The 27104-nt window shown below is 46.8% G+C and overlaps 1 protein-coding gene across 1 annotated transcript in view; it reads right to left on the reverse strand.

Moving 5' to 3' along the window:
- The window catches only part of LOC147688567 (multidrug resistance-associated protein 1-like), a 900980-nt gene that overhangs the window by 503687 nt on the left and 370189 nt on the right, over positions 1–27104 (reverse strand). The window contains exon 12 of the mRNA XM_086941435.1: positions 15902–16105. Coding sequence (XP_086797561.1) covers positions 15902–16105 — 204 coding nt within the window. The remainder of the gene's footprint in view (positions 1–15901; positions 16106–27104) is intronic.

The raw sequence follows: 27104 nt of genomic DNA on the forward strand, positions 1-27104 counted from the left end.
CAGCCCCAAATTAATTCAGGTCACTTGAGGCAGGGAAGGTGTGCTTTGCTTTGCCGAAAATAATGTACACTGGACAACCAGAGGGTGTGGTGATGAAACAGAGGGTGGCATGGGTGGGCCAGAGGGTGGCATGAGTAGTCAGAGAGTGGCAGTGGTGACAGAGAGTGGCAGTGATGAAGAAGAGTGTCCCAAACAGGTTGGACACGTAGAAACAACAAGTTCGCAAAACTTGCGACCCGACAGGTAAGTTCGCAAATTGCGAAATTGTAAAAACCCTCGCGAACTGGCAGAAACACGGGCGAACACAAAAAAAAACAAATCCGCAAATTCGCGGGAATTCGCGGATTTTGCGGATTGCGAATCCGCAAATCCGCAAAATTCGCGAACGCGAGATCCGCAAAATTCGCTCATGCTTACCTGAGGCCCAATCCGGTGCCCAGCCAACGGCTGAGGGACTTTGCATGGACATCCCCGTGAACTGTCATTCGAATGCCCGAGGGCAGAAAGAACTAAAACAAAGGAGGGATGTAGAGAGCCACTCGGGCTCTCCACTACATTGTTGCTTTTCCCCCACGCACGCACGCACAACCCCGGGGCGGGCTCGCGCCGGGGTATAAATAAAAAAGCGGAAGACCGCTCGTGGTCTTTCCAGCTAACTGTTATCTAGTGTCTGTGTGCCCTTATTACCTGCATTGTACAAGCACGTGGTAGGCCTCACTTACCACTTTACACACGTGACTCTACCACGTCACGTGAATGCCGTGCCGGCTGGCCCGCAGGCTTTGTACTGCACTCAGTACAGTGCTGCAGCAATGAACGCCCGCAGCAGCAGATCTAATAATGAATGCTCATTGCTGCAGCCAGCGCAGCAATGAGCAGTGACCACTTTACTGAGCGCACTACAAAAAAATCGGCCCCCCCCCACCCAGCAACAAAACCGGCCTCCGGCCCAAAAACCGGCCCCCACCCCTGGCAGCCTACCGGGGGATTGCCCGGTGCTCGGCATTGCCAGTCCGGGCCTGGAGGCTGCCTCCACGAAGAGGGGGCTCGAGAGCCGGCGCCATAACAGTCGCCATGCCCGCTCACCCCACAAAGTCAGAGCAGGTAGCGTGCCAAATTTTGGCGCGCTACCAGCACAGGGCGGGAACAACAGGTAGACCCTCCCTCCAGGCAGTAGGCGGGCCAGCGGGCCAATAGGAGGGGGGAGCGCGGTATGAACACCCCAATAGGGAAGGGGCATCCGGAAGGACATAGGGCCAAGGGGGGGATATAAGGCTGCTCCCCCAAGGCAGCGCCATGTCCACGGCTGAGCGGGGGAACACAGCAGACCGGAAATTCGACTGGAAATTCCTTACCTTGCAGATCACGGAAGCGAAGCCCAAGCCCAGGAACAGTAGCAGCGGAGGCCAAACAACACGGCGACCGGGACTCCACGGTCCAGCCAGGCACACGGCACTGAAAGAGGCCGGCATCCGGTGAACGGCGGAGCTCACCCCGAGCAGGCTTGCGGACAGGGGGACGAGGATCAAGAGGCAGTGTCCAAGGGTGTGCCGGAGCAGAACGAAACCGCCAGCGGAAGGACCAGCAGGGACAGTACCGGAGCCCACCCAGCAGCGTGCAAAGCCTCGGCAGCATACCCCACCCCGAGCGACCTTTTCTGCAGTAAGCGGGGCCGGGACTCAGAGGAGTCGCGAAACCCCCAAGGTCGGCCGGGGGAACTCGACGGAGAGCCCCTGACCGGAACAGGAAGCGGTGGGCGGGGCGATTACAGCCAGGGTGCGCAACTAGAGGCAACGCGCCCAAAAGCTTCTACCGGACAGCGCTGCAATGGAGCGCAGGCGGGGCGTGAGGTAGCCGGAACACAGTGCACCACCCAGGCCACCAACATTGGGACAGTGCACACGCAGCGCTAAGGCTGAACGGGGCACAAGGCGGAAGATGGGCTTCACGGCCCAAGGACTCATTGGTGCATCGCTCGGTGGCAGCACCCCGCCAGCAGGGTACAGCTTGGGGCAAGGAATAGCGGCAGTACCACGCAGCATACCACAACACAGAGGGTGAACAGGCCCACGCAGGGCAGGGCTGGCAACGGGCAGCAAGGAACAAAAAGGGTACACCTGCCCAGCACCTCAAGAAACGCAACCAAGCCCAGGCGGGACCGAACAGCCGGCAAACAGTGAGGTACAAAGGGAGGCAACATGGAGAGAAGGGGAAGAGGAAAGCGGCAACAGGAGGACCTTGACGATCTCCTGCGGAGAGTCAGGGAAGCATCGGCGGTCCACGGGAGGAGCTGGCTGGAACCGCACCTATCGGACATTGGGGGCGAAGGGCTCAGCAGCCAGCCACCACCAGGCAAGAGGCAGAGGAAGCTCCCAGCCAAGCTCACGGAAGGGGTGGCACACAGGACAGCAGCCCCAAAGACGGCCCGGCCACCCAGACCTTACACTGCGGCGGCGGGACCGGACAAGAGGGTTGTGGACACACCAGCAGCAGCCTCAAAGACGGCCCGGCCTCCTAGACCTACCACGGCGGCGGCGGGACCGGACAGGAGTGTCGTGGATGTACCGGGAGCGGGTGAGCATTTGAGCGCGATAGTTGCAGAATGTATTAAGGCAATAACACCAATGTTCCTAAATGCAAACCCGCGGGGCGCTGCGGCAGGGTGTAGGCAGACACATCCAAGGGAGACAGAGGTGGGAGAGGTCACAGATGAGGAGGAAGATACGGCAGGGTTACCATGGCACCGAATCGACCCAGGGTGGGCACGCAGGGCGGCCTTACAAGGCCACGGGCCCCCACAAGACGGGGCAGTAGGGGAGTCACCAATAGCGGCATGGGGAGCAGGGGGCATCGGCAACCAGCCCACCCCGGCTGCAGGAGGGTATGCGCGACCATCCCCAGGGCCCGCCCGCCTAACCACCAGAGCCACAGGGCTGGCTAGCCTAATACCCATCGCAGTAAAAGAAAGAATATGGAGAAAGGAGTTCATAGATATATTCTCGCTATTGGAAATACAGTTAGAGGGGTTGGATCTGACTACCTGCGTCAAGAAGGAGGAGGACAGGAAAGAAAGGCGCAGGGAAAGGAAGGAGAGGAACTTCGACAACTGGCTGGACGCATTTAGAATTATGGCATGCATAATTGTAGAGAAATTCCCGCGCTGTGCGGCGGACCTGTGGATATACGAGTCAAGCATACACAACGCGCAAAGGCAGTTTCCTGGCGAGGCGTGGTTAGAGTACGACAAAGGTTTTAGGTTGAAAATGCAGACCCACCCAGAAATGGAGTGGAATGAAGAGGACCTGTCAGGGTTCATACCTAAAATGATGGTTGCTAAGGAAGCCAAGACATGGTACGGCAGAAGCAAGCAGTCCTTTCGCGGGCACGCCCGCAAGGGGAGGGGCAAACCATTTCAGAGGCACAGGCAGTATGGCACAGGTAAACCCTCACAACACACCGGGTCACCCGCGATTTGCTGGAAATTTGAAACAAACGAATGCACATACGGGGCAGCATGCAGATTCCAACACTCATGCACGACATGCGGGGAAGGCCACCCAGCGGCGGGATGCCGACAACGAAAAGAGCAGAAAGGTGACAGAAAGGACAACAAGAAATGAGGGAGGAGCACAAGGGCCCCGGGGGACACACTGGGCCTCCAGAAGTGCGCATTAGTGAAGTCCCCCATCAGAACAATGGAACTGACGAGGCTGGCTAACAGGTACCACAGGAAGGCAGACGCAGCAATTCTAGTGCGGGGTTTTAGCGAAGGCTTTCTCATCCCTTTCCAGGATCCCCTCCCAGCAGGCAGCAAGACAAACCTGAAATCCACAACAATGCAGCCTGGGGTGGTCACCAAGAAGATCGAGAAGGAGAAGAGATTAGGGAGGATAGAGGGCCCCCTACCTCCAGAGCTGACAGAAGGGCTGGTCATCTCCCCGCTAGGGATAGTTCCTAAGAAGGAGGAAGGGCAGTACCGCCTCATCCACCACCTCTCTTTCCCGGAGGGAGCTTCGGTGAACGATGGCATCAGCTCAGACATCTGCTCAGATAGCTACGCCACAGTGGAGGACGCCATAGATCTAGTAAGGGCAACAGGGAGGGGGACCCTGATGGCGAAAGCAGACATTGAGTCCGCTTTCCGCTTATTGCCAGTACACCCAGAGAGCTTCCACCTCCTAGGTTTCAGGTGGGAAGGGGACATCTATGTGGACAAAGCCATGCCCATGGGATGCTCGATATCCTGCGCCTACTTTGAAATCTTCAGCACCTTTGTGGAGTGGGCATTGCACGACAGACACCTGGCTGGGGGCAAGCTCCACTATTTGGATGACTTTTTATTTACGGGCCCAACAGAATCTACCGAGTGTGCAAGCACTTTGGCGGCATTCATGGGTCTAGCAGAAGAGCTAGGGATCCCCCTGTCAAAGGAAAAAAGTGAAGGGCCAACCGCCACCATCACCTTTTTAGGGATAGAGCTGGATTCCAGGGCGGGCACCTCCAGGCTCCCGGCCGACAAGGTAGCTGATTTCAGAAAGGATATCAGAGAGCTATGCGGCAGGGAGAAGGCAACACTGAGGGAGCTACAGGGGCTGATAGGCAAGCTGAACTTTGCAACCAGAGTTATACCTGCGGGCAAAGTATTGGCAAGGCGATTGACGCAGTAAACACAGGGACTCACCAAAAAACACCACCGCGTCAGGTTGAACACGGAAGTCCGGAAGGACTTGAGCATGTGGGACACCTTCCTGAGGGACTTTAACGGCACGCTCATTTGGCGGGAGGGATGGCTAGACAACCAACAGATCGAGCTATACACGGACGCATCAGGCAGCACAGGCTTTAGGGCCATCCTAGGGGGCAGGTGGTGCGCAAAAGCATGGCCCAGCAGTTGGCACAAACAGGGCATCACCAAGAACATCACATTCCTTGAGCTATTTCCCATAATAGTGGCCATGACGGTATAGGCCGAACAGCTCCAGAACTTGAAACTAACGCTGTGGTCCGACAATAAAGGGGTGGTGCAGGCGATTAACAAGGGGTCTGCCAGGTGCCCAGACACGCTCCGGCTAATGCGTAGGTTGGTTGCATTACAGATGGAAGGAAACATGGGTGTACGGGCACGCCACATTGCAGGTGTGGAGAACGAGGTGGCAGAAGGGTTATCCAGACAGCAGGCACGCAGTTCAGGCAGCTGGCACCCAGGGCGGAGCAGTACATGACCCCGTTTCCAGGGCACCTTTGGAAACTGGCAGGGCGGACCTGAGGGAATTGGTACAGCAGGCACTCACTCCCACAGCGGCCAGGAGGTACAAGAAGTACTTGGAAACAGTCATGAGGGTGGGCGAGATCACATCCTGAGAGGACATGGGCGCAACACGCAGGGCGGCGGAACACTTCATCCAATGGGCATTCCGGGTGGGAAAATCCAGGTCATGGGCTCAGGCCCACTTAGCTGCGGTGGCACATTTCACAAGGATAGAGACTGGCCAGAACCCCGTGGCATCCCATTACATCAAGGCAGCAATGAAGGGATGGAAGAGGAAGGAAGGCCCGAGGAAGGACACAAGGCACCCCATTTACTTCACATGACTGCAAGTGCTTTTTGGTGCCCTAGGGAGAACAGTCTAAGACCAATTTGAGCTGGCGCTGTTTCGGGCGGACTTCGCCACCGACTTCTTTGGGGCCTTCCGCATCAGCGAGTTGGTAGCCCCCACAAGGTGGGGGGCAGCAGAGAGATGCATACAGGCAAAGGACATAACGCCCACAGCTAACGGGGTGGAGATCGTGCTAAGATGGTCAAAGACCGACCAAACAGGCAAAGGTACCAAGATTAGATTGCAGTGCATCAAGGACCAAGGCTGCTGCGCAGTTTGCTGCTTAATGGCTTTCATGGCAGTACGCCCGGCAGGGGAAGGCCCCTTATTCAGGCACAGGGATGGCACACAGCTAAGCAGGTTCCAATTCACGTCTGTCATGCGCAATGCACTGGGCAAAGCAGGGCTGCGCCCGGCGGCCTTCGGATCCCACTCATTCCGGATAGGGGCAGCCACGACGGCGGCAATGCTCTGGATGCCCGAAGCAGGCATCAAGGAAGTGGGCCGATGGAGGTCACGGGCCTACAAGACATATGTGAGACCACAGTTGCGATGAGCAGGGCCAGGCGACCGGGACCGGGCCGCGCAACGAGTGACACTGTTTCCTTCCTTTAACAGGACGGAGACCACGCCTGTTATGGGTGGTGGGGCACTCATTCATCTCCCGAATGCAGAGCTGGTGGCGGGACGGGGGATGCAAGGCAAAAGGAGCACCAGTGTACACGTGCATTCGGTGGTTCGGCAGGCCGGGAATGAAATGGGAACAGCTCACAGCGGCACTCGAGGAGCTGAGGGCTGACGCGGCCTGGCACCCGGACATCCTGATAATACACCTGGGGGGCAACGACTTGGCACAGCTAGGGAGGCGGGCACTCCTCCACATTGTGCAGAGAGACCTGACGGAGGCAGCCAGGGCATTCCGGGGATCAACGATCGTGTCGTCGGAGGTGATCGGCCAGCAAGTCTGGCGCGGGGCAGAGTCACAGAAAGCGGTGGACAACTCCCGCAAGAAACTGAACATGGCAGTGAGTAAATTTTGCAGGGTAAACGGCCTGGCGTTCGTCAGGCATGGGCTCATCCACACCAGCCGCCCCGAGCTATTCACCAAAGACGGCGTGCACCTGTCGGGCGAGGAAATGGGCCTGTTCTGGGGTGATCTCTGGGGAGCTATGGTGCTGGCCGGGTGCAAGTAGAGAGTACACGGCGTAGTCGGAGGGGGAGCCGAAGGGAGACGGGAGACTCCCATTCGGCGTGGAGGAGAACTACGCGGATTAGGGTTGGTAATCATGCACACCGGAGGGCGGTGTGCCAGGAAAAGAACACACAGGGCGGGAACAACAGGTAGACCCCCCCATACCCTCTACAGGCAGTAGGTGGGTCAGCGGGGAAATAGGAGGGGGGAGCGCGGTATGAACAACCCAATAGGGAAGGGGCATCCGGAAGGACATGGGGCCAAGGGGGGGATATAAGGCTGCTCCCGCAAGGCAGCGCCATGTCCACGGCTGAGCGGGGGAGCAGCAGCAGACCGGAAATTCCCACCCACCCACACCGAAGGGACAGCAATGTCGCAGGCTGTAGCATAGGGATAAGCGTGGTGGAGAACTACGCGGATTAGGGTTGGTAATCATGCACACCGGAGGGCGGTGTGCCAGGAAAAGAACACTAACCTTGGGATGCCTCATGGCTGGGAGACCTGGCTAGAAGGCCAGAGGGTAAGACCACTCACCTTCAGATGCCTCACGGCTGGGTGAGGTGGCTTACCGGAAAAGGGGGGTAGCAAAAGGGAGACGGCGCTCGCAGCCCAGCCCCTGCCGGATGGCAGGGCACAATCGGAACCGGAAGGTAGCGAGTTAGGGCCTAACTCCGGGGACTGACGCTACCCCTCTCCCCCTTTCAAGGGGAACACAAATCCAACCAAAGGCAAGCAAAGGAACGATCCGCAAGGGTCGAAGAGACTGAAACAAGCAAACACCAAAATGATGTCTAAATTTTTACTGTTTGTATCCCAAAAAATAAAACTGCGGCCAACAAATGACCACAACAAGAGAGAATATGTGTCTGTGGTTAATATGGGGTTGGCATGATGGGAACACAGTATGATGGTGTAGTGGATGCAAAGAGGGGTGGTGGGGGCAAGTGCGAAGGTTAGCGTAGAGCAAGTAAAGCAACATTTGGAAAACAGGGGCAGAAATACATGCATTAGAACACGAGCCGAGGGCGTGTCTTGCGCGCCAGCTGCAGAGGACGGACTTCCCGTGAGCTCCGCTTCGGACGAAAACGCGGATGCCGTGAGGTCCTTTCCAGCCGTTTTTCGAACGGCTTTTCTGAACGGCAGTGGTGTCGGAAGGTGTACAGATTATGGGGATGCAACTGAGCAGTGTCTCCCAGTGGTGGAAAGGCAGATATTTGACCCGGTAATTTGAACTGTCTCTTCAACTAGGGCGGCCGCCATTTTGTTTCCTGTTTACCGCGAATGTCTCCCTGCACCTGTTTTTCACGCTGCGCTTCTTCCTGCCTTCATGCTGATGACTCTGACTGATTATTATAGCATGGCCTCATCATTTTAAACAGCGTTTTAACCCTTGCTGGACGCCCAATGCCTTTTGCCTCTGATTTTTGTTGTTATTTCACTTTCTCTGGCGAGATATGGCCGCCATTTTAAGACCTATACATAGGCACTGCTGCATGTCTTTTTGAAGGTCTCTCCTGTGCCTGATTCTGAGACACTATATTTGAACTTCTTTGCTCTTATCTTCTTTTTGATTGGGCTCATGTCCTTTGCCTCCTGTGTCTTCCTAGCGCTCTGTTTTTTTTATATTGGACATGTTTTTTTCTTTTTGTGTGGAGAAACCACGGCCGCCATTTTAGGAGATACTAGGTTTACTCTTCATTGTGCCTCTACTTTCTTCATTTGGTGACACCATCTTTAAATTGACTTTGCCTTTACTAACTACTGTTTTTTACTTGTGCTGGCTTCCATTGATGCTCTCTTTTTATGCTGTGGTTTCTATTACACAGTATTGCTGTTTTTCTCTTGCTACTTTCAATCCAGTGAGGGTATCAGCACTCAAGAGTAGTGCGTTTTTTGGCTCTTCCTTCAGGTTGCTTCATTTTTAACCACGCTCTGTATGCCCCTCTTACTGCCTAAGCATCGTTAAGCCAGTTCATTGGACCCTGCTGTTCTCTGTTGGTACCTACCTGCATACGGCAAATTGAAAGGCGTCCATCATTATGGCAAATAATTCCACCTCTCCTAAAGTGTCACAAACTGGAACCAAACCTAAGAGGCCTAAAAATGACCCGCCTTCTCCTATTGCATCTTCTTCTAATCCTGTTTTGGATTCCATTCTTGAAGAAGTGCGTGGTCTACAACCTTTTATATCTGCTACTAATGCAATACTTCAACAAATTGAAGAGCGCTGGGTTGTTATGGAGGGCAAAGTTTTGAATCTGGAACAGCGTGTGAGCGATATTCATGATGTCTCAACTAAAATTCCATTGTTGGAACAGGAGATCCTCAAACTCAAACTCCACACTGAGGATTTGGAAAATCGTAACCGTAGGAACAACCTACACGTTTATGGTCTTCCGGAAAATTTGGAGGGCCCTGATATGGTGTCCTTTATTCGTAAATTTCTTCAAGAACTTTTGGATCTTCAACCAGCTTCCCACCCTCTTAATATCCAGAGGGCTCATCGGCTTGGGCTTCTTAATTCCAACTCCTCCAAACCACGTGGTATCATTCTGCTTTTTCTAGAATTCACAGAATTAATGTCTGTCCTGAAAGCTACTAGGATCAAACGTCGTCTCCAGTGGTCTGGTCATAACATCTTTATCTCACAGGACCTTTCCTCGGCTACGAACGCACGACGCAAGGAGTTCTTGAATCTTCGACCATTAATGCGACAACTGAACATTCAATATGGCATACTGCATCCCTGTTTCTGCAAGATCACACATAATGGCCGCACCAGATCCTATGATGATCCGCAAAAACTTCACGACTATCTTCTGAGTGTCTCTCCTTCCAATATGGACACTGCTCATTAGTGTTTTTCTTTTCTTTCCTTTGCTCACTGTTGTTCTTCGATTCTTCCTCACCTCTTTTGCTTTTTCTCCTTTATTCTGGATCTACTCCTTGAGGTTTTGACCTCACATCCTTGTGTGTTTCCTTTTTGTACACGTCCTGTTTTTTGGTAGCTCATGGGCTGAGTTCTTTCTCTGGCGCATCTTCGCCTCAGATGTTTTGGTTACTCTCTCCTTTTCCGATCAGGCCTTTGTGCCTTGATCTGTTTACTTCTCATCTTTCTGTTCTCCTCTACTTTTTCTCTTTCTTTCTTTTTTTTATCTCTTTCTTTTTGTTTTTTTTGCTTTACTTCCCATTTTCCATGCTGTGCTATTCCTGAGCGATCTCTACTTCTCTTTTTGTTCTGCATATTCTCATTTTTCATATCCATGTTTTTCTCTGGTTTTGGTATTGCGAGCGTTTTGGAAATCCCCTTTTTTGATTACTTATGCATTTTTTGTCTTCCCTTTTGTAGTGATCTCCTTGCCATGTGTCTCCTACACCTGTCACCCATCCTCCCCTCTTACCACCATGTGTAATTTTGTCTCGTGGAACGTGCAAGGTCTTGGTCATCCTGCCAAGCGTCAAAAGGTACTGTCTCATTTATCTAAATTTCATTCACAGGTTGTTTTTCTTCAGGAAACGCATTGCTCGGAAGTTGAATCTCTTAAGCTTAAAAGACAATGGGTGGGCCAGGTTGTGTTTTCACCTGCTATTCAAAAAAAGGAGGGGTTGCTATACTGTTTCATAAAGCTTTGAATGTTCAAATTGTTTCTTCTAGTAATGATGCTGAAGGACGTTGGGCAATGGCTAAGGTTGTTATTCAAAACAAGACAATGGTATTACTTAATATTTATGGTCCTGTCCACCCTGATCCAAAATTTTGGAAAGATATTAAAGTTCTAATTTCGTCCATAGATTGCCCTGATTTTATTGTTGCTGGTGATTTTAATCAATGGTTAGACCCTTTCTCTGATAGATTATCCTCCAGTAAATTTCAACCTGATAAATCCCATAAGAGTTTTCAATCTGCCATTGCTTCTCGTCCTTTATATGATTCTTGGAAAATATGTAACCCTGACTTACTTGAATATACTTTTTTCTCTAATGTTCATCACACCCGCTCTAGAATTGACTACCTTATGGTTAGTAAGTCTCTTTTGCCCTCCATTCAAAAGTCTGTCATTGGTTCTATCTTTATCTCTGATCATGCTCCTGTGTATACTACCCTGGACCTCTCCCTTATTTCCTCTAAATTCAGTCGTTGGAAATTTAATTCTTTTCTTTTATCTGATGCCATTTTTATGAAAGAGAGTGCAAAATTTTTTTAGGAGTTTTTCTCCTTTAATAATCCTTTGGATACCTCCATTCCCATCACTTGGGATGCTTTTAAAGCTTCCTTTAGAGCATTTACTATATCTTATGTTTCCAAAAAGAAGAAGCTCAACAGACAAAAATATGAAGACCAGCTTAAAGTGATCAAAAGTCTTGAACATTTTTATTTTTCCTCTAAGTCCTCCTCGGCTCTTCAGGAGCTAATCCTAGCCAAAACGGACCTTAATAAAATCATCACCAATGAAGCTTGTCACACCCTTCTTAAAATTAAATCTAAATTCCATGGCGGGCAGAATAAAGCAGGGAAAATGTTGGCAAATTATTTGAAAATTAAATCCGAACGTAAAACGATTGGTCCGATCTTTAATGATTCTTCGAACAAATTAGTCAATTCTGATGAGGAAATTGCCGAGGTATTTCATAATTATTATCAGGCCTTATATACAGATGATACACACCCCTCTGAAGCGAATTTGTCGACATTTTTTGAGGGTCTCCCAGCTCCCCCTTCCCTTCCGATGGATTTTGCTCTGTTGGAAGGGGATATCACTTTACAGGAAATTACTACAGCCATTAACCATCTAAAAAAATCCAAAGCTCCCGGCCCTGATGGTCTACCTGTTGAGTTTTATTCCTCTTTTCAATCTTTTTTTGCACCTAAGCTTCTTCAATTATTTAATTCATTTATTTCAGATGCCAAAGCCTCTGGGTCCTTTTTGGATGCTCTCATTGTCATTATTCCTAAACCTGATAAAGACCACTCACAATGTAAAAACTATCGCCCCATTTCATTAATTAACTATGATTGTAAAATTTTTGCTAAAATCCTTGCCTCTCGTCTTGATTCTATTATTCCTTGTTTAATTAAAACAGATCAAGTGGGTTTTGTGAAGGGTAGACTCGCTGCTGATAATGCTCGCTTGTTTTCTAATGTCATTGCGCAAGCCAAACAAGTTAAAGTCCCATTGGCGGCCCTCTCCCTAGACGCTGAAAAAGCTTTTGATCGTATTAATTGGCAATTCATGTTTCGTACTCTCAAAGGGTTTTTAGTTTTGGTCCCTCTTTCATCTCCATGGTTAAACTACTTTATTCTTCCCCTCGTGCCAGTATATTTGTCAATAACCAATTCTCCAGATTTTTTTCATTAAACAGAGGTACGAGACAAGGTTTTCCCCTTTCCCCCTTGTTATTTATTTTATGTCTCGAACCTTTTTTGGAGCGTATTCGTTCCAACTCTAATATTACTGGCCTTACGTTCTCTTCTACAGAAACTAAGCTGTCTGCTTATGCAGATGATGTTCTGATATATATGTCCAATCCGGAATCCTCCCTTCCACATTTTTTGAATGAAGTTAGTTTGTACTCCTCCATATCAGGATATAAGCTTAACTTATCCAAAACGGAAGTTCTACCCCTTAATCCACTCTGCTTCCAATACATGTTTAATGATACTGATTTTGCATGGTGTCCCTCCAAAATTAAATACCTGGGTATATGGTTTTCTTCCTCACTGAAAGACACCCTTAAATTAACCTTTGATTCCTTATTTAACAAAATTCAATCCCTTCTTCAAATTTGGTCCCCTTTATTCCTTTCCTGGTGGGGTAGATTAGACACTATTAAAATGATGATTACCCCACATGTTCTATATACTGTTTCCATGCTCCCTTTTAAAATTCCTAACTCCTATTTTATACGAATCAATTCTCTTTGTGTAAAATTTTTGTGGAACAACAAACATCCACGCATTGCACTGCATAAGTTAATTCGACCTAAACAAGAAGGTGGTGTTCGCTTTCCTGATTTTAAATCATACCATTCTGCCTTCTTGATCAAACAGTCCTTTTCCTTGGCTTATGACTTTGTTGATATCTCTGTACCTAAGTGGGTCCTCCTAGAACGCTCCCTTCTCAATGATTTCTCTTTTCAGCATATTGTTTTCATGTCCAATTGCACTTTTTTGTCCAAACGTCCCATTTTGAAATATTCCCAAATTCTACTACAAACTGTGTTTTCTTCTAATTTATCTCCTCTTCAATCTTTCCTAGCCTCTGTGGTGTGGTATAACAAATTCATTAGATACAAAGGTAAATCATTTTACTTTAAACACTGGAAAGAAAAGGGTATCCTATTTGTACATCAGTTTTTTGCTGATTCATCCCTTATTCCCTTCCCATCATTGCAAAATACATTTCATTTGCCTTCATCATTTATTAATGAATATACCATTATAACATCTTCTATCCTATCTCACTTGTCTTCCCTCTCTCCTTCTCTTTCTTTTCCTTCCTTTACCCCCACCACTCCACTGTACCCTTTATTTTCTACTCAACTACCTAAAGCTGCAATAGTGTATTCCATTTTGTCATCTAATGTTTCAGAACGTTCTAAATCAAATGTAGAGATTGCTTGGGAGACTGACCTTGATGTCTCCTTCTCTATTGCATTGTGGGATTGTATATGGTCCAAACTGTTTAAAATATCTGTTGCTGCACGTATTACGCAATCTTTATTTTTTATATATCATAGAGTAGTTCTTACCCCGGTTAGTATCCATAAGTTCTCTCATGTTTCCTCACCTTTATGTTGGTCATGCTCCAAGGAACCTGGTACTCTTCAACATCAACTATACAACTGATCCCATGTTTTATCTTTTTGGACTGAAGTATGGAACATCTGCATGCCAATGTTTTCTTTTTCCTCCCCGTTATCTCTGCTGAATGTGTTTTTAGGTTCCTTATCTAATGACATTGAAATTGTATCTTCTTCTGCTAAGTTATTTGACCTGTTTATTGCTCTTCCATTTAAAGTTATTTTATCGTGTTGGAAGGATAATTCTAAACTTTCCGTCCACACTTGGTGGAACTTTATCTGTGAAAAAACACAGAATCTCTATTGCATCCTCCACCTCTGTCCCTTTAAAAATTAAATCTGATCTACTCTGGCTTCCTTTCACCTCCTACCTTTTTTCCAATCCCCCATCCTGTTTGCGTGCTCCTAATCCCACGTAGTAATTCTTGCTCCTCTTTTTGCTCTTCTCTTTCTTTCTCTCTTTTCTTTTCTCCTTTCCTCATCTTCTCTTTCTTTCTCCTTTTTCTTCTTCGCCTCTAACTCTTTTATTTTTTCTTTTATCATTTTTTATGTAATTCAATTGCTATTCACCATTGTACTTTTTACTAATTATTCATGACTTATTTTTTGTATTACTTAAAAATACCAATAAAAATTTCTTAAACAAAAAAAAAAAAAGAACACGAGCCGAGGCAGGAAATAATAAAAAAAAAATTCTCCCAAACAACAGATAAACAATAAAAGTGTAAGGACTGTACTTGGCTGGTGCTCCTCAGCAAAGAATGAAAGTGACATATCGGCTGCGCAAACCAGTTAGGAGATAGCAAAGAAGAGCAACTGTGGAGTCAACCTATGCTAAGCAGCAGGTTAAATTAAAGTACTTTTACTGAATACAGCAGATCTTGCAGAAAGCGCATGTGCACTGCCTATGCTCAACCTAAAAACACAGCATTCTGTTGCACACTGAACAGCCATTTAAAACATTTCATACCACTAACTAATTTACCAAATATGAGGCATGTTTCATATAGAGGTTTTTCCTGCAGTGCCCAGCAGAAAGCGAAAATAATTACTATAGGAAGCCGAAACTTCTTCCATGAAAACGCAGATGTTATTGCTTTCTTTGGAAATCGGTGTCCCGTCGATAGAAACACTAAACTTTTTAGTAGCACTAATAAGTGGCCGAACCCTACCTTGCCCTCGTCAGAATATTGAATATAAATCATACACACACTACATATTATGTCACGAGGCTGTATTTCGACATTCAAGCCAGAAATCTCCCCCGCAGAAGGCAAGGTGTTCTGTTCATCAAGGGATGAGACATACTAATTGATATATTTTGACACATTTGGCATATAAACGCCCACTTTCATATTATTGCAGCTTTTACTGTTGGGTGATCAGATAATTAATTAATTATTTTCGCAATGGTGACGTCATCGACAAATGTGGAAAAGCATTAGTAGATTTGGAAAAAAGTTATCAAAATCTGTGGAAAATTTTGCATTGTGCACTTATTGCAGCAAAATCTTCCTCACACATTTTGAATGTTCATTATTTACTAAACAATCAAAAAAACTTGAACATGTTGTTGGGGGCTAAGCATGTTCCTCATTTCTCTTTCCTACAAATAAAAGCACTAAAAAAGAAGGTTGAAGCTCACGAGTAAGCACCACATAAAAGAGGGTAAGGTGTTTGATGTTCCCCATGTGCAACAGTGGTCAGCACAGTGTAACGTGTCACCATTGAGTGAGGAAAGAAGGGTCGATTTGTCTCTTTGCTCATTCGTTTGTCACAACTAATGCACTTCTGCTGTGAGTTCTGAGGCTTGACAAATAGTTTTTGACCAACGATCTCATAGAAGTCATTGTTATGGGTCATTTTATACTATCAAAATATGCATGTTTATGGGGGAATATTTTTTCTACAAGGTGTAACAAATCGTGCACCTCCACATAGATTCCTTCACGTAAACAGCTCATATTTGGTACTTTGTATCACTTCAATAGTTTAAGCATTGCCTCTTTGACAGAGAGGTCTCGTGAGCTCATGACGACATCAGGACATTTTTGGTTTGGGTCTTGCAGTTTGTTGTTTAAGGGGGGTTCAAACTAAAGTGCCCATATCGTCGATTTGTTTCCTGTGCATGTAGGCCACTTTGAGCTGCACTGCAGGAAATTCCACAAGTGTTTGCATACATTTTCCGATATGCTGTACAACGACCAAAAGGCTTTTTTTTTACTCAAACAACCACAGAAAAACAGGGGAGAAGATTTCTCGGTTTCTATTACTGTTGAAAAGGTGTACCTAATGAAAACGAGTAACCTACCAGAAATGGTGTTGCCATAAATATCGCACAGGCGGCTGCGAGTATGATAGCAGCTTGTTTTATGAATTTCAGCTCCTGTTGCCTTACAGCTTGGACCTTCTTCAGGAAAGCATTCTCCCAGGCATACAGCTTCAGGACTTTCACTCCTTGCAGGATCTCATTCATTATCTTTATCCGAGCATCTTTATGTTTCATTTGCTGCTCCTATTCCAAAAACAGTCACATAACATGTTATACGTTTGAAGTAGGTGTCATAGTAGCATCTGCTATCTTAGCTGCAATAACAACATCGGCATCATATATATTGTTGCTAGGAAACAATATGCAAAGGAAAAGTGATATACACAAAAGGTTGCAGCTCCCTTCTGTTCGTCTACCCATTGACTGTACCAACAGCAAGTGGCAAAGGATTTTAATGCGTCAACTACATCAAGCCGTGCTGAAGGACTATGCGCATGGATTAAAAGGTCGTCCGCATAAAATTCAGCTTTATGTGTGGTTGGCCTTAAACAGGAGGGACGAGAGACTCTGAAATTCTCAATCTGGTAGCCAACCATTCCAAATATATATTAAGACAAGCATTTACAATGCAATAGGTCTCGCAGCATTAAAGTTTGAGTTATTGGCATTGTGTATGACAATGCGTTACATACATTTTTTAGCATACTTTGAATTGGTGAGCAGTGAGAGTGTGTGCAAGAGTATGCTGTTGCTCACAGCTGTTATTATTCACACAACTCTGATGATGCACTCTGTCGGGCGTAGACTTGTATCCAGGCAGAATCCCAAGTTCCTCGGAAGTGAAGATAGTGTCACTCTCCTTCGATAAGATACCACTCCCTAGGTGACTTAAAGAACACCGCAGAGAAGGTAACTATCTCACCAAAATAGAGAGACCAAACCAACAGGTCTACTCAGCAGGTAGGGGTAGGGGAGACCGGGCTTCAAGTCAGCGCAGCTCACTGCAATATGGAGAAACACAAACACACATAACAACTATTAGTGGCAGGGATAACAAACAAACTTCTATGCAATAATGTGCTGTCTCAAACTCACCACACCAGTAGACTCACGAAGACTCAAAAGGATCCAAAGTGTTTCAAAAATAAAAATTAACATATCAAAGAAATTCATTTGATCTCTCAGAATGCAGAAAAAATATTCATGTGAGGATATCTCCTGGAATCTCCTTTGTAGTTCAGGCTCCCAAAAAACGAGGAACAATTGTTTTGTAAAAAAAATGAAGAACACTTTCTCGTGTCTTGTAATAGTCAGCGATATTGTCCAGGAGTCCTGATGACGCCACACAACGCTTCCGAATTTCACTTTATTCGGATATTGTGCCCAAAACGCTGCCTCGCGTCTTTCCTAAACCGGCCAGTAAATTAAACACCAAAAATATAAAACGCGTCCTCGCGTTAACAAAAAAGGCGCCGTGCGCAATGTTTCCTGATGTGCTAAGCCACGGAAGTCCAATAAGGGAAACAAAGGACACTCGTTCACCTGAATCACTAAGGGTGTGGAAGTGCGGTTTGTCAGCGTTGTCGATAAAGTTTTCAGAAACACAAAGGACGGGTTGTTCCGTAAGGAAGGAGGCTGCATTTGGCAGAGCGGGTCTTTGAGTCCTGGGGTAGTCGGGGAGAAGGAGAATCCACGGACGTTGGGAATAGGCTCAGCACCACGCAGGAAACGGAACACTCGGTGCGGAGCAGCAGAGGAACAATAATCAGGAACGGGGAATCACAAGGAGGGTCTGGCAAGAAAACCAAGCGTCGCCATCTTGGTAGGAGGGGTTTATGAACCTCCCTTCTTGTCTGTGATTGTTATTCATGCAGCACGAGGCAGTATATCTTTTGCTGCCTACCGCAATGCATTCTGGGATATGTAGTACAGGGGGGTTACGTCAGAATGAGACAGCACATTCTACCTCCCTGTTATGGCATTATGGGAGTCTATTCCTAACAGTACCCCCCCTAAAGGCCTTCTAACTGGTCTGGGTTTGGAGGGGTTTAAAGCATGAAACCTCCGAATTAATCTGGGTGCGTTTATGTTTTCAGCTGGCTCCCATGTTCTGTCTTCTGGAGGATAACCTACCCAATCAATCAAGTATTGTAACTTCCCTCTGTATCGTCTTGAGTCGAATATTCTTTTGACTTCGTATTCCATTTCTCCCTCTACATTCACAGGAGGTGGTGGTGGCTCAGGGTGAACAGGTTCTAAATAGGGCTTTAACAAGATAGTGTGGAAGACAGGATGTATCAGTATTTCAGGGGGGAGACTCAATTTGATGGCTACTGGGGATAGTGCTTTCATGACTGTAAAAGGTCCTAGGAATCGTGGTTGTAGCTTACGGGGTCCTTCTAATTTCAGGTTTTTGGACGATAACCATACTTTATCCCCTAATGATATTCAGGAGCGGGCCGTCTATGCTTATCAGCCTGTCTCTTCATGTCTTCCTTGGCCTGTAGTAACTCTCTTCTAGCTTGTTCCCAGATTTTTAGGAGATTCTTATGGTGATCTACTACGGCTGGGGTGTGTGTGACAGAGGGAGGTAGTTCTAATGGGAGGAATTTGGGATGGTAACCGTTCAAAAAATAAAAGGGAGAGGACTTGGAGGTCGAGTGTGTAGAGTTGTTGTAAGCAAACTCCGCTAGGGGTAAAGCCTGTACCCAGTCTTGACAGTTGGTACTGATCAAACATCGTAGGCACTGCTCTAACGTTTGATTGGTCCTCTCAGTTTGCCCATCGGTTTGGGGATGATATGCGGAGGACAATCGGTGGTCTATGTGTACAGCTTGACACAGTCCCTGGCAGAATCTAGAGATGAATTGCGGACCTCTGTCCGAAATGATCATGGAAGGTAGGCTATGAAGGCGTACAATGTTTTGGATAAAGGCATCTGCTAGTTACATTGCCGTAGGCGTCTTTTTAAAGGGTATTAAATGGGCCATTTTTGATAGTAGATCGACCGCCACCATGATAGTGGTGTATCCGCTTGTCATCGGTAAGTCAGTAAAGAAGTCCATGCTGATAGAGGTCCATGGACTATTGGGTACAGGAAGGGGTTGTAATAACCCAGCCGGTGCCGCATGTGATGACTTTTGGCGGGCACAGGTAGGACATTTTTTAACATAGTTGTTTATGTCTTGAGACATCCCCTGTCACCAAAACCATCTCTGACACAGTTGTTTAGTCTTGACTTCCCCAGGATGTCCCGCTAAAGGTAAGTCATGGCACCATTGTGTGATAAGCTGCTGTGTTTCTTTGGTGGGCAAAAACAGTTTATGGTTATGGAACAACAGATTGTCCAATATCGTATTGCTTGTATTCTGTAACCATTGATTACGATCAATATCAGCATAGGATTGTTCAAGATGTACTAGGAAAGTGTAGGCGTCTACTTCAGCCTCTCCGACAGCAATGATTTTATGCTCAGGGATGATAGGTAAAGGTTCGTCAATGGCATGTTTTTGCTCTTTACCCAATCTCGATAAGGCATCCGCCTTTCCCTGTCTAATCCAGGACGAAAATGTATTTGAAAATCGTACTCGCTGAAGAACGAGACCCATCTTAGTTGCCGGGGTGTCAAGGCTTTGGCCGTACGGAAATATTGCAAATTCTGATGGTCTGAATAAACAGTGATCAAATGGAGTGATCCCAATAAATAATGTCGCCACTCAGAAAAGGCCATTTTTATTGCTAGCAATTCTCTCTCTCCTATTGTGAAATTCTGTTCATCCTGGGACAGAGTCTTAGAATAGTAAGCGAAGGGATGGAGGGTTCCCTTGTCCCTATCGCGTTGAGAGAGAACCCCTCCCACTGCATATTGATACAGATCTACTTCTAGAAAGTATGGTTGAGTTTCGTCAGCATGTTTGATTACTGGAGCAGAAGTAAAACTGTTCTTCAATGTCTGAAAAGCTTTTTCAGCCTCGCTATCCCATTTGAACTCCACCCCCTTCTTTAGAAACCGGGTTATGGGGGACACAAAATCTGAGAAGTGGTGGACAAACCTCCTGTAGAAATTAGCAAATCCAAAGAAGGATTGGATCTCTTTGACAGAACTAGGACTAGCCCACTCAACAATAGCAGATATCTTTGCAGGATCCATATGGATTCCGTTGGGTGAGATGATAAAACCCAAGAATGCCACACTTTGAGTGTGGAAGATGCACTTATCTAATTTCGCAAACAAATGATGTTCATGTAGTTTGCTCAAGATGGTTTGTACATGAGTCACATGTTCCTTCTCATCCTGGGAGTATATCAGTATATCGTCAATATATACTATGACGAATACATCTAAATACTCTCTCAGGATTTCATTAATAAAGAACTGAAATGCTGGGGAGCATTGCATAAGTCGAATGGCATCACTGTGTATTCATAGAGGCCGAACTTGGTTCTAAAGGCCGTCTTCCACTCATCTCCTCTTCTGATGCGGATCAGGTGATAGGCCCCTCTTAGGTCAAATTTGGTAAATATGGTGGCCTTCCTCACCTGATCCAACAGGGAAGAGATAAGCGGAAGAGGGTACTTGTTTTTGATTGTCACTTTATTCAACGCATGATAGTCCAGACACGCCCTGAGTCCTCCCTCCCGTTTTGGAATAAAAAAAATGGGGGATGAGACAGGAGATGTAGAATGTCTAATAAACCCCTTTTTTAGCATGTCTTCCAGATAGTCACGAAGATACTGTGTTTCCATGTCAGTGAGGGCATATATGCGACTGACAGGTAACTCTGCACCCGCGACCAAGTCTATCCTACAATCGTAGGTTCTGTGGGGAGGTAAGGCCACAGCTTTTACCTCATCAAAGACGTCTGCATATTGTTGATACTCCCTAGGTAGGGAGGCACCATCAATAGTGGTGGACGCACAATACACCGGTGCATGCCAATGTGAGATATCCTGGTAACAGTGGTTCAAGCAATGTGGGGAACGCAAGGTGACAGTTCGAGCTACCCAGTCTAAGTGGGGATTATGTTTTTGGAGCCAAGGAACGCCTAAGATGGCTCCAAAGTTCGGTGTATCTATTAGATCAAAGGATAGACTCTCAGAATGGCCGTTGTCACACCTGACTATGATTTCAGGGGTATGATACACTATCAGCCCAGATGACAGTTCCGACCCATCTACGGCTCTAAACTTTTCGGGGGTTTTCTTGGTTATAAATTCTAACCCCAAGGCTTTAGCCAATGTTATGTCTAGAAATTTACCGGTCGCCCCTGAATCCAAAAGTATAGCCATGGTGTGTCTAAAGCGAGAAGGCAATACAAAGACAACATTGATAGTGAACGGCTGGGGAACAGGGGACCAAGCATTGGCTAGATATTGAGAGGTCTGAACCCTGGACGGACTTGGAAGAGCGACCTCACTACTCCACAAGTCATTCAGTTTCCCGAAGGCATGCTTTTAGCAATCTTACTCTGTGTATCCCGGACAGGGGTCTTGGCCTGACTGGACACTCTTTCGCTAAATGCCTGCCTTTACCACAGTAAAGGCATAGATTAAGCTTTCTGCGTTTTTCTTTTTCTTCTGAAGACAAAGGACCACAAATTCCACCAATTTGCATAGGCTCACTAGTAGCTCTCTTTTCTGTCCTAGCAAGCAAGAGTTTCGGGAATTCTCCCTTAGTCTTTTCTCCTTTTTTTTCCGTAAGATGGTGATCTAGTTTTACAACTAAATCCATGAATGCTGATTATTCTTCAGGAGGGTCGACTATTTGTGACAGGATGTCTTTAAGCTCGTCTTTAAGACCTCTATAAAATAACGAAGTGCGTTTTGCTTCGGGCCACTGGGTTTCTGTAACCAATCGGTTAAAGGTTGTAATATACGATAACAAATCCTTGGAGCCTTGTTTTAGATTCAATAACTCGTTATCACTGGCCTGCATGTAAGTGTGACGAGCGAATAGGCTTCTCATCCTTTCTTTGAACAAACCTAGATTATACAACACAGGATCATCGGTCTCTACTAACGTGATGGCCCAGGAGGCGGCATTACCACTCAGGTAAGATATAATGAATGCAATCTTGGCAGCATCGTCAGGAAAAGAGGTGGCTCTGCATAAGAAGATCAACTGACACTGATTCATAAATACGCAATATTTTTGGCTGTCTCCGTTGAACCTTTCAGGCATAGCAAGAGGTGTTTGTGGTGGAGTAACCACCGTGACATTAACAGGAGTGGGAGGACTCTGAGAGGAACTAAGGGCCACACCAGAGGGAACACTAACGGGGGAAACCTGGAAATATGCTGGGTGTATGTAGCTACGCTTGTGTTTAGGATGTGCTTTAGCAGCCTTACTTTCTGCTCTCAACATTGTGTTTTCTGATACTAATCTCTGATTCTCATTCTTAATCAGTTTTAATTCCGTCTGGAGGTTCGCTACTGCAGTAGCTAATTCCCTCAATGTACTTTCATCAGATTCGCACATTATGACGTTTTCATCCATAACTATCTTCACTTGGGAGGAATAAAAAATCGTGGGCTTGGTTTTCTGTCGGGCGTAGACTTGTATCCAGGCAGAATCCCAAGTTCCTCGGAAGTGAAGATAGTGTCACACTCCTTCGATAAGATACCACTCCCTAGGTGACTTAAAGAACACCGCAGAGAAGGTAACTATCTCACCAAAAGAGAGAGACCAAACCAACAGGTCTACTCAGCAGGTAAGGGGTAGGGGAGACCGGGCTTCAAGTCAGCGCAGCTCACTGCAATATGGAGAAACACAAACACACATAACAACTATTAGTGGCAGGGATAACAAACAAACTTCTATGCAATAATGTGCTGTCTCAAACTCACCACACCAGTAGACTCATGAAGACTCAAAAGGATCCAAAAAGTTTCAAAAATAAAAATAAACATATCAAAGAAATTCGTTTGGTCTCTCAGAATGCAGAAAACATATTCATGTGAGGATATCTCCTGGAATCTCCTTTGTAGTTCAGGCTACGGGTGTGGCAGTGCGGTTTGTCAGCGTTGTCGATAAAGTTTTCAGAAACACAAAGGACGGGCTGTTCCGTAATGAAGGAGGCTGCTGTTCGCAGAGCGGGTCTTTGAGTCCTGGGGTAGTCGGGGAGAAGGAGAATCCGCGGACGTCGGGAATAGGCTCAGCACCACGCAGGAAACAGAACACTCGGTGCGGAGCAGCAGAGGAACAATAATCAGGAACGGGGAATCACAAGGAGGGTCTGGCAAGAAAACCAAGTGTCGCCATCTTGGTCGGAGGGGTTTATGAACCTCCCTTCTTGTCGGTGATTGGTATTCATGCAGCATGAGGCTGTATATCTTTTGCTGCCTACCGCAATGCATTCTGGGATATGTAGTACAGGGGGGTTAAGTCAGAATGAGACAGCACATTCTACCTCCCTGTTATGGCATTATGGGAGTCTTGGTGTAAGGGGATATACATGTTCCTATTCCTAACACACCTCAGGCACGGGGCTCACAGCTGTTATTATTCACACAGCTCCGATGATGCACCTCACGCACGGGCTCACAGTTGTTATTCACACAGCTCTGATGATGCACCTCACGCACGGGCTCACAGTTGTTATTCACACAGCTCTGATGATGCACTTCACGCACGGGCTCACAGTTGTTATTCACACAGCTCTGATGATGCACCTCACGCATGGGGCTGACGCAGTTATTATTCACACAGCTCTGATGATGCATCTCAGGCACGGGCTCACAGCTGTTATAATTCACACAGCTCTGATGAAGCACCACAGGCACAGGTTCACAGCTGTTATTATTCACACAGCTCTGATGATGCACCTCACGCACCGGGCTGACGCAGTTATTATTCACACAGCTCTGATGATGCACCTCAAGCAAGGGCTCACAGCTGTTATTATTCACACAGCTCTGATGATGCACCTCACGCACGGGCCGTGCAGTTATTATTCACACAGCTCTGATGATGCACCTCACGCACGGGCTCACAGCTATTATAATTCACACAGCTCTGATGATGCACCTCAGCACGGGGCTCACAGCTGTTATTATTCACACAGCTCTAATGTTGCACCTCACGCACGGGCTCACAGCTGTTATTATTCACACAGCTCTGATGATGCACCTCACGCATGGGGCTGACGCACTTATTATTCACACCGCTCTATCTTGTGTACCTTTGTTACTGTATATATGTAACTTGTTAGTGTGTTTATTGTATCTTGTGTACCTTTTGTAACTTACCTAGTTCGTTTGTAAAGCGCTCTGACACCTTTTGGGTAAAATTTGCGCTATATAAAACTTCATTAAAGAAAGTAAATAGTATAGGTAAATATTAATTCATTTCAGCAGTGGATATGCGAGTTCCCTACCCCTCCGTCATTAGTGTAACGTTGTGAGGGCACAGACCCGCAATAGCGTACTGACTACAGAGATTGGAATTGCGGCACTAACTAGGGTGGGTGAGCGAGTGCCCAGTCTGTTTCTTTATTCGAACGGGATGCCTCTGTAGTCTGCTACGATGGATGACGTGCGAGAAAGCAAGTCAATGCTGCATCAGGGTGCCACTCGAACCACTGCTTCTTAACGGAACGTTTAGTGTCGAAAATGCCACATATGCCTCAGAGAACCGTCCCCGTATGGTACATGCCCTGACAACGTCCCTTAAGGATGCCACGCATATCCCAAAACCCGGGAACGGGGGCAGCAGCCAAAGCTTCCTGCACGGAGTATCAGTTACGAACATACCCGGGAGAAGCCCAACGATCGTTCACTCTGACGATAAACGGCCATACCACACACTTTAACGTTCCAACCATCCTGAAAGTCGAGCCACAGGCTGGCCTAACATCCCCGCTCTGGGAGAAGCGGTTAAAAACAGGTCTGTTACCGACTAACATTAAGAAACCCCTAACCAAGGCAACAAACTCGCTTCAAACTGGGCAGCTTCCATAGCCTGGATGAGAGCGGCTGGAGAGTAGCACCTGCCGACCTGCCCCAGCATCAAATTAAATGTTATGAACGGACAGCAAAAGGCATGAAAACCACAACACGAAACCGAAACCTTCCGTGGGGCGGGACTTCCGTCTTTGGAAGCCCGTGCACGCGCCCACGGAGAGAAGCAGTGCTGGTGACGCAGGGCTCCCATGCCCGAGGGAGAGCCCCGCAGAGGCTGCAGAAGTCCAGAATGGGAGGGGGGTTGCGCTTGTGTGTGTGTGTGTGTGTGCGCGCACCTGTGTGTTGCCCGTGTGTATGTGTGCGGCGGCGGCAGTGGGGCGGTCTCTATGTGTGTGTGCGTGCATGTGTGTAGGTGCGCTCGTGTGTGCGTCTCTGTGTGTGTGCGGCGGGGGGGTCTATGTGTGTGTGCGTGTGTGTAGGTGCGCTCGTGTGTTTGTCTCTGTGTGTGCGCATTCATGCAGGGGGAGGTGTGGCTGTGTGTTACGGCTTTCCAGGAGAAAGGAGGTGGCCCCAGCGAGCGCGTTCTCGTGCGCGTGGCCCACTCAAATCGCCTTTTGGCAGAGGAAATGCGCGCGGCCGGGTTCTGTCTCCTGGAAAGCTGCTTCGCTCACAATAGGTCTCTGGCGAGACAGCGCTTTGCGCTGTAAATTGCCACGAGACCTATAAAGCAAGGGCAAGTCCTGCCTTCTACCATGTATGATCGACAAAGTTCTTTGATTATGTTATTGATGCAAAGTGTTGCCCTAAAGTTCAAATATAAAACTTATTGGTGTCATGAAAGTATTGAAAACTCCATTGCTAATTGTCCATGGATATGTCAAATTTACTTGAGCTTCCTGAGCAAGATTTACAACCGATTTGAGCAGGCATGAACCCCTAGTGGCATAATGGATGTAAGCAAGAACCTTAAGGAAATGTTTTCCAAAATCCCTTTATGGAATACATCTCTGTTAGTTAGTGTATGTGCTATCTAAAACTATTTCACCCACTCTTTTTGGGAGCGATCCTGCTAAGATGATGGCATTACTCATTTACAAGTGAGATCGGGTGGATTTATGTTAGTGTGTGGTTGTTGCAAAACTTCAAAACAGGCACGTCCACTTCCAAAACTACTTTCAGGGGGGGAAAACGCTGCTCCCTAGGTGCACTCTTGGAAAAACTTCTGTGAACTGTCAGTGACAAGTATGCAAAGGAAGCCCACCATGTGGAAATGGCCATTGTGTAGATCTGTGCATGTTATAAAGACTTTACATTAGTGCAAATGCACTTTTATTATTTTTGTATTTCTCCACTGGTAACATACTTTTTCCATACACTCCAACAATTTTAGGCATTTTCACTTTTCAATGCTGTTCTAAGGCAGTGCCACGGGCCCCATTTTCCAAAGGTCACGCTGGTAAACTGATAAGCAAATTCAGAAGGTTCTCTATATTTCTAATCTCTCACCTGAACTCAACCTCTCTCTATCTCTACCTCTACCTCTTGCTATCTCACAAATATCTACCTCGCTATAATGTCAAGGTAAGTATGTACATGTAGGTCTAGACATTCTGTTCTAAACTGTACACCTATTTTCTTGATAATACATTTGTGAATTCATTTGTTTCATGACAATACTGCGACCATGATACTGTTATTCCCCAACTTTTGTATGTTTAACTTAGAACTCAATGTTGTTTAGCATCATGAGGGCTTGAATACGCCGAAAATGCATAATAAATACGAAGCTATTCCGATCAAAGGGCCTCACAATATGTCTTGTCCGCCCACAAAAATACTTAAAATGGTATTCCCTCCCTGGAAACAGACTTACCCCTCCCTATGACAAACGTAAATCTATATCTGTTTCCAGGGTGGGAATGGGCCATAATTGAGCCTTTGTAAAGCAAGAGGCTTGATAGATGTACACTGTACGTTTTGTTTTGCTGTTTAAGAGTCTTCATTCAAGCAGTTATTTTCTCATTTCACTGCCGCAGAGCGGGGTGGACCTGATATTGTTGTGTGCACAATGGCCTCAGTATTTGTGTTATTAATATGCTGTAGTTGAAATGCCTTGAATGCAGTTGCCTACTTGCGCACCAGCATAAAAAATTGTGAACACTGTTGATGTGCTGGATTAAGATCATTTTTCAGCTGTTTGATTCGAAAGAGTCCCTGACGACCCAATTACTACACGTCTTTCAGTACTAAAGATGCTTAGGTTTTCATAAAGCTTGTGATCTTCGCAAGTTATCAGCTAATATGTCTGCAACAGTAAAAGATAGTGTCTTCTTTGGCTCAT

Source organism: Lissotriton vulgaris, chromosome 10 (genome assembly GCF_964263255.1).
Source record: "Lissotriton vulgaris chromosome 10, aLisVul1.2, whole genome shotgun sequence".
In the NCBI taxonomy this organism is placed as follows: domain Eukaryota; kingdom Metazoa; phylum Chordata; class Amphibia; order Caudata; family Salamandridae; genus Lissotriton; species Lissotriton vulgaris.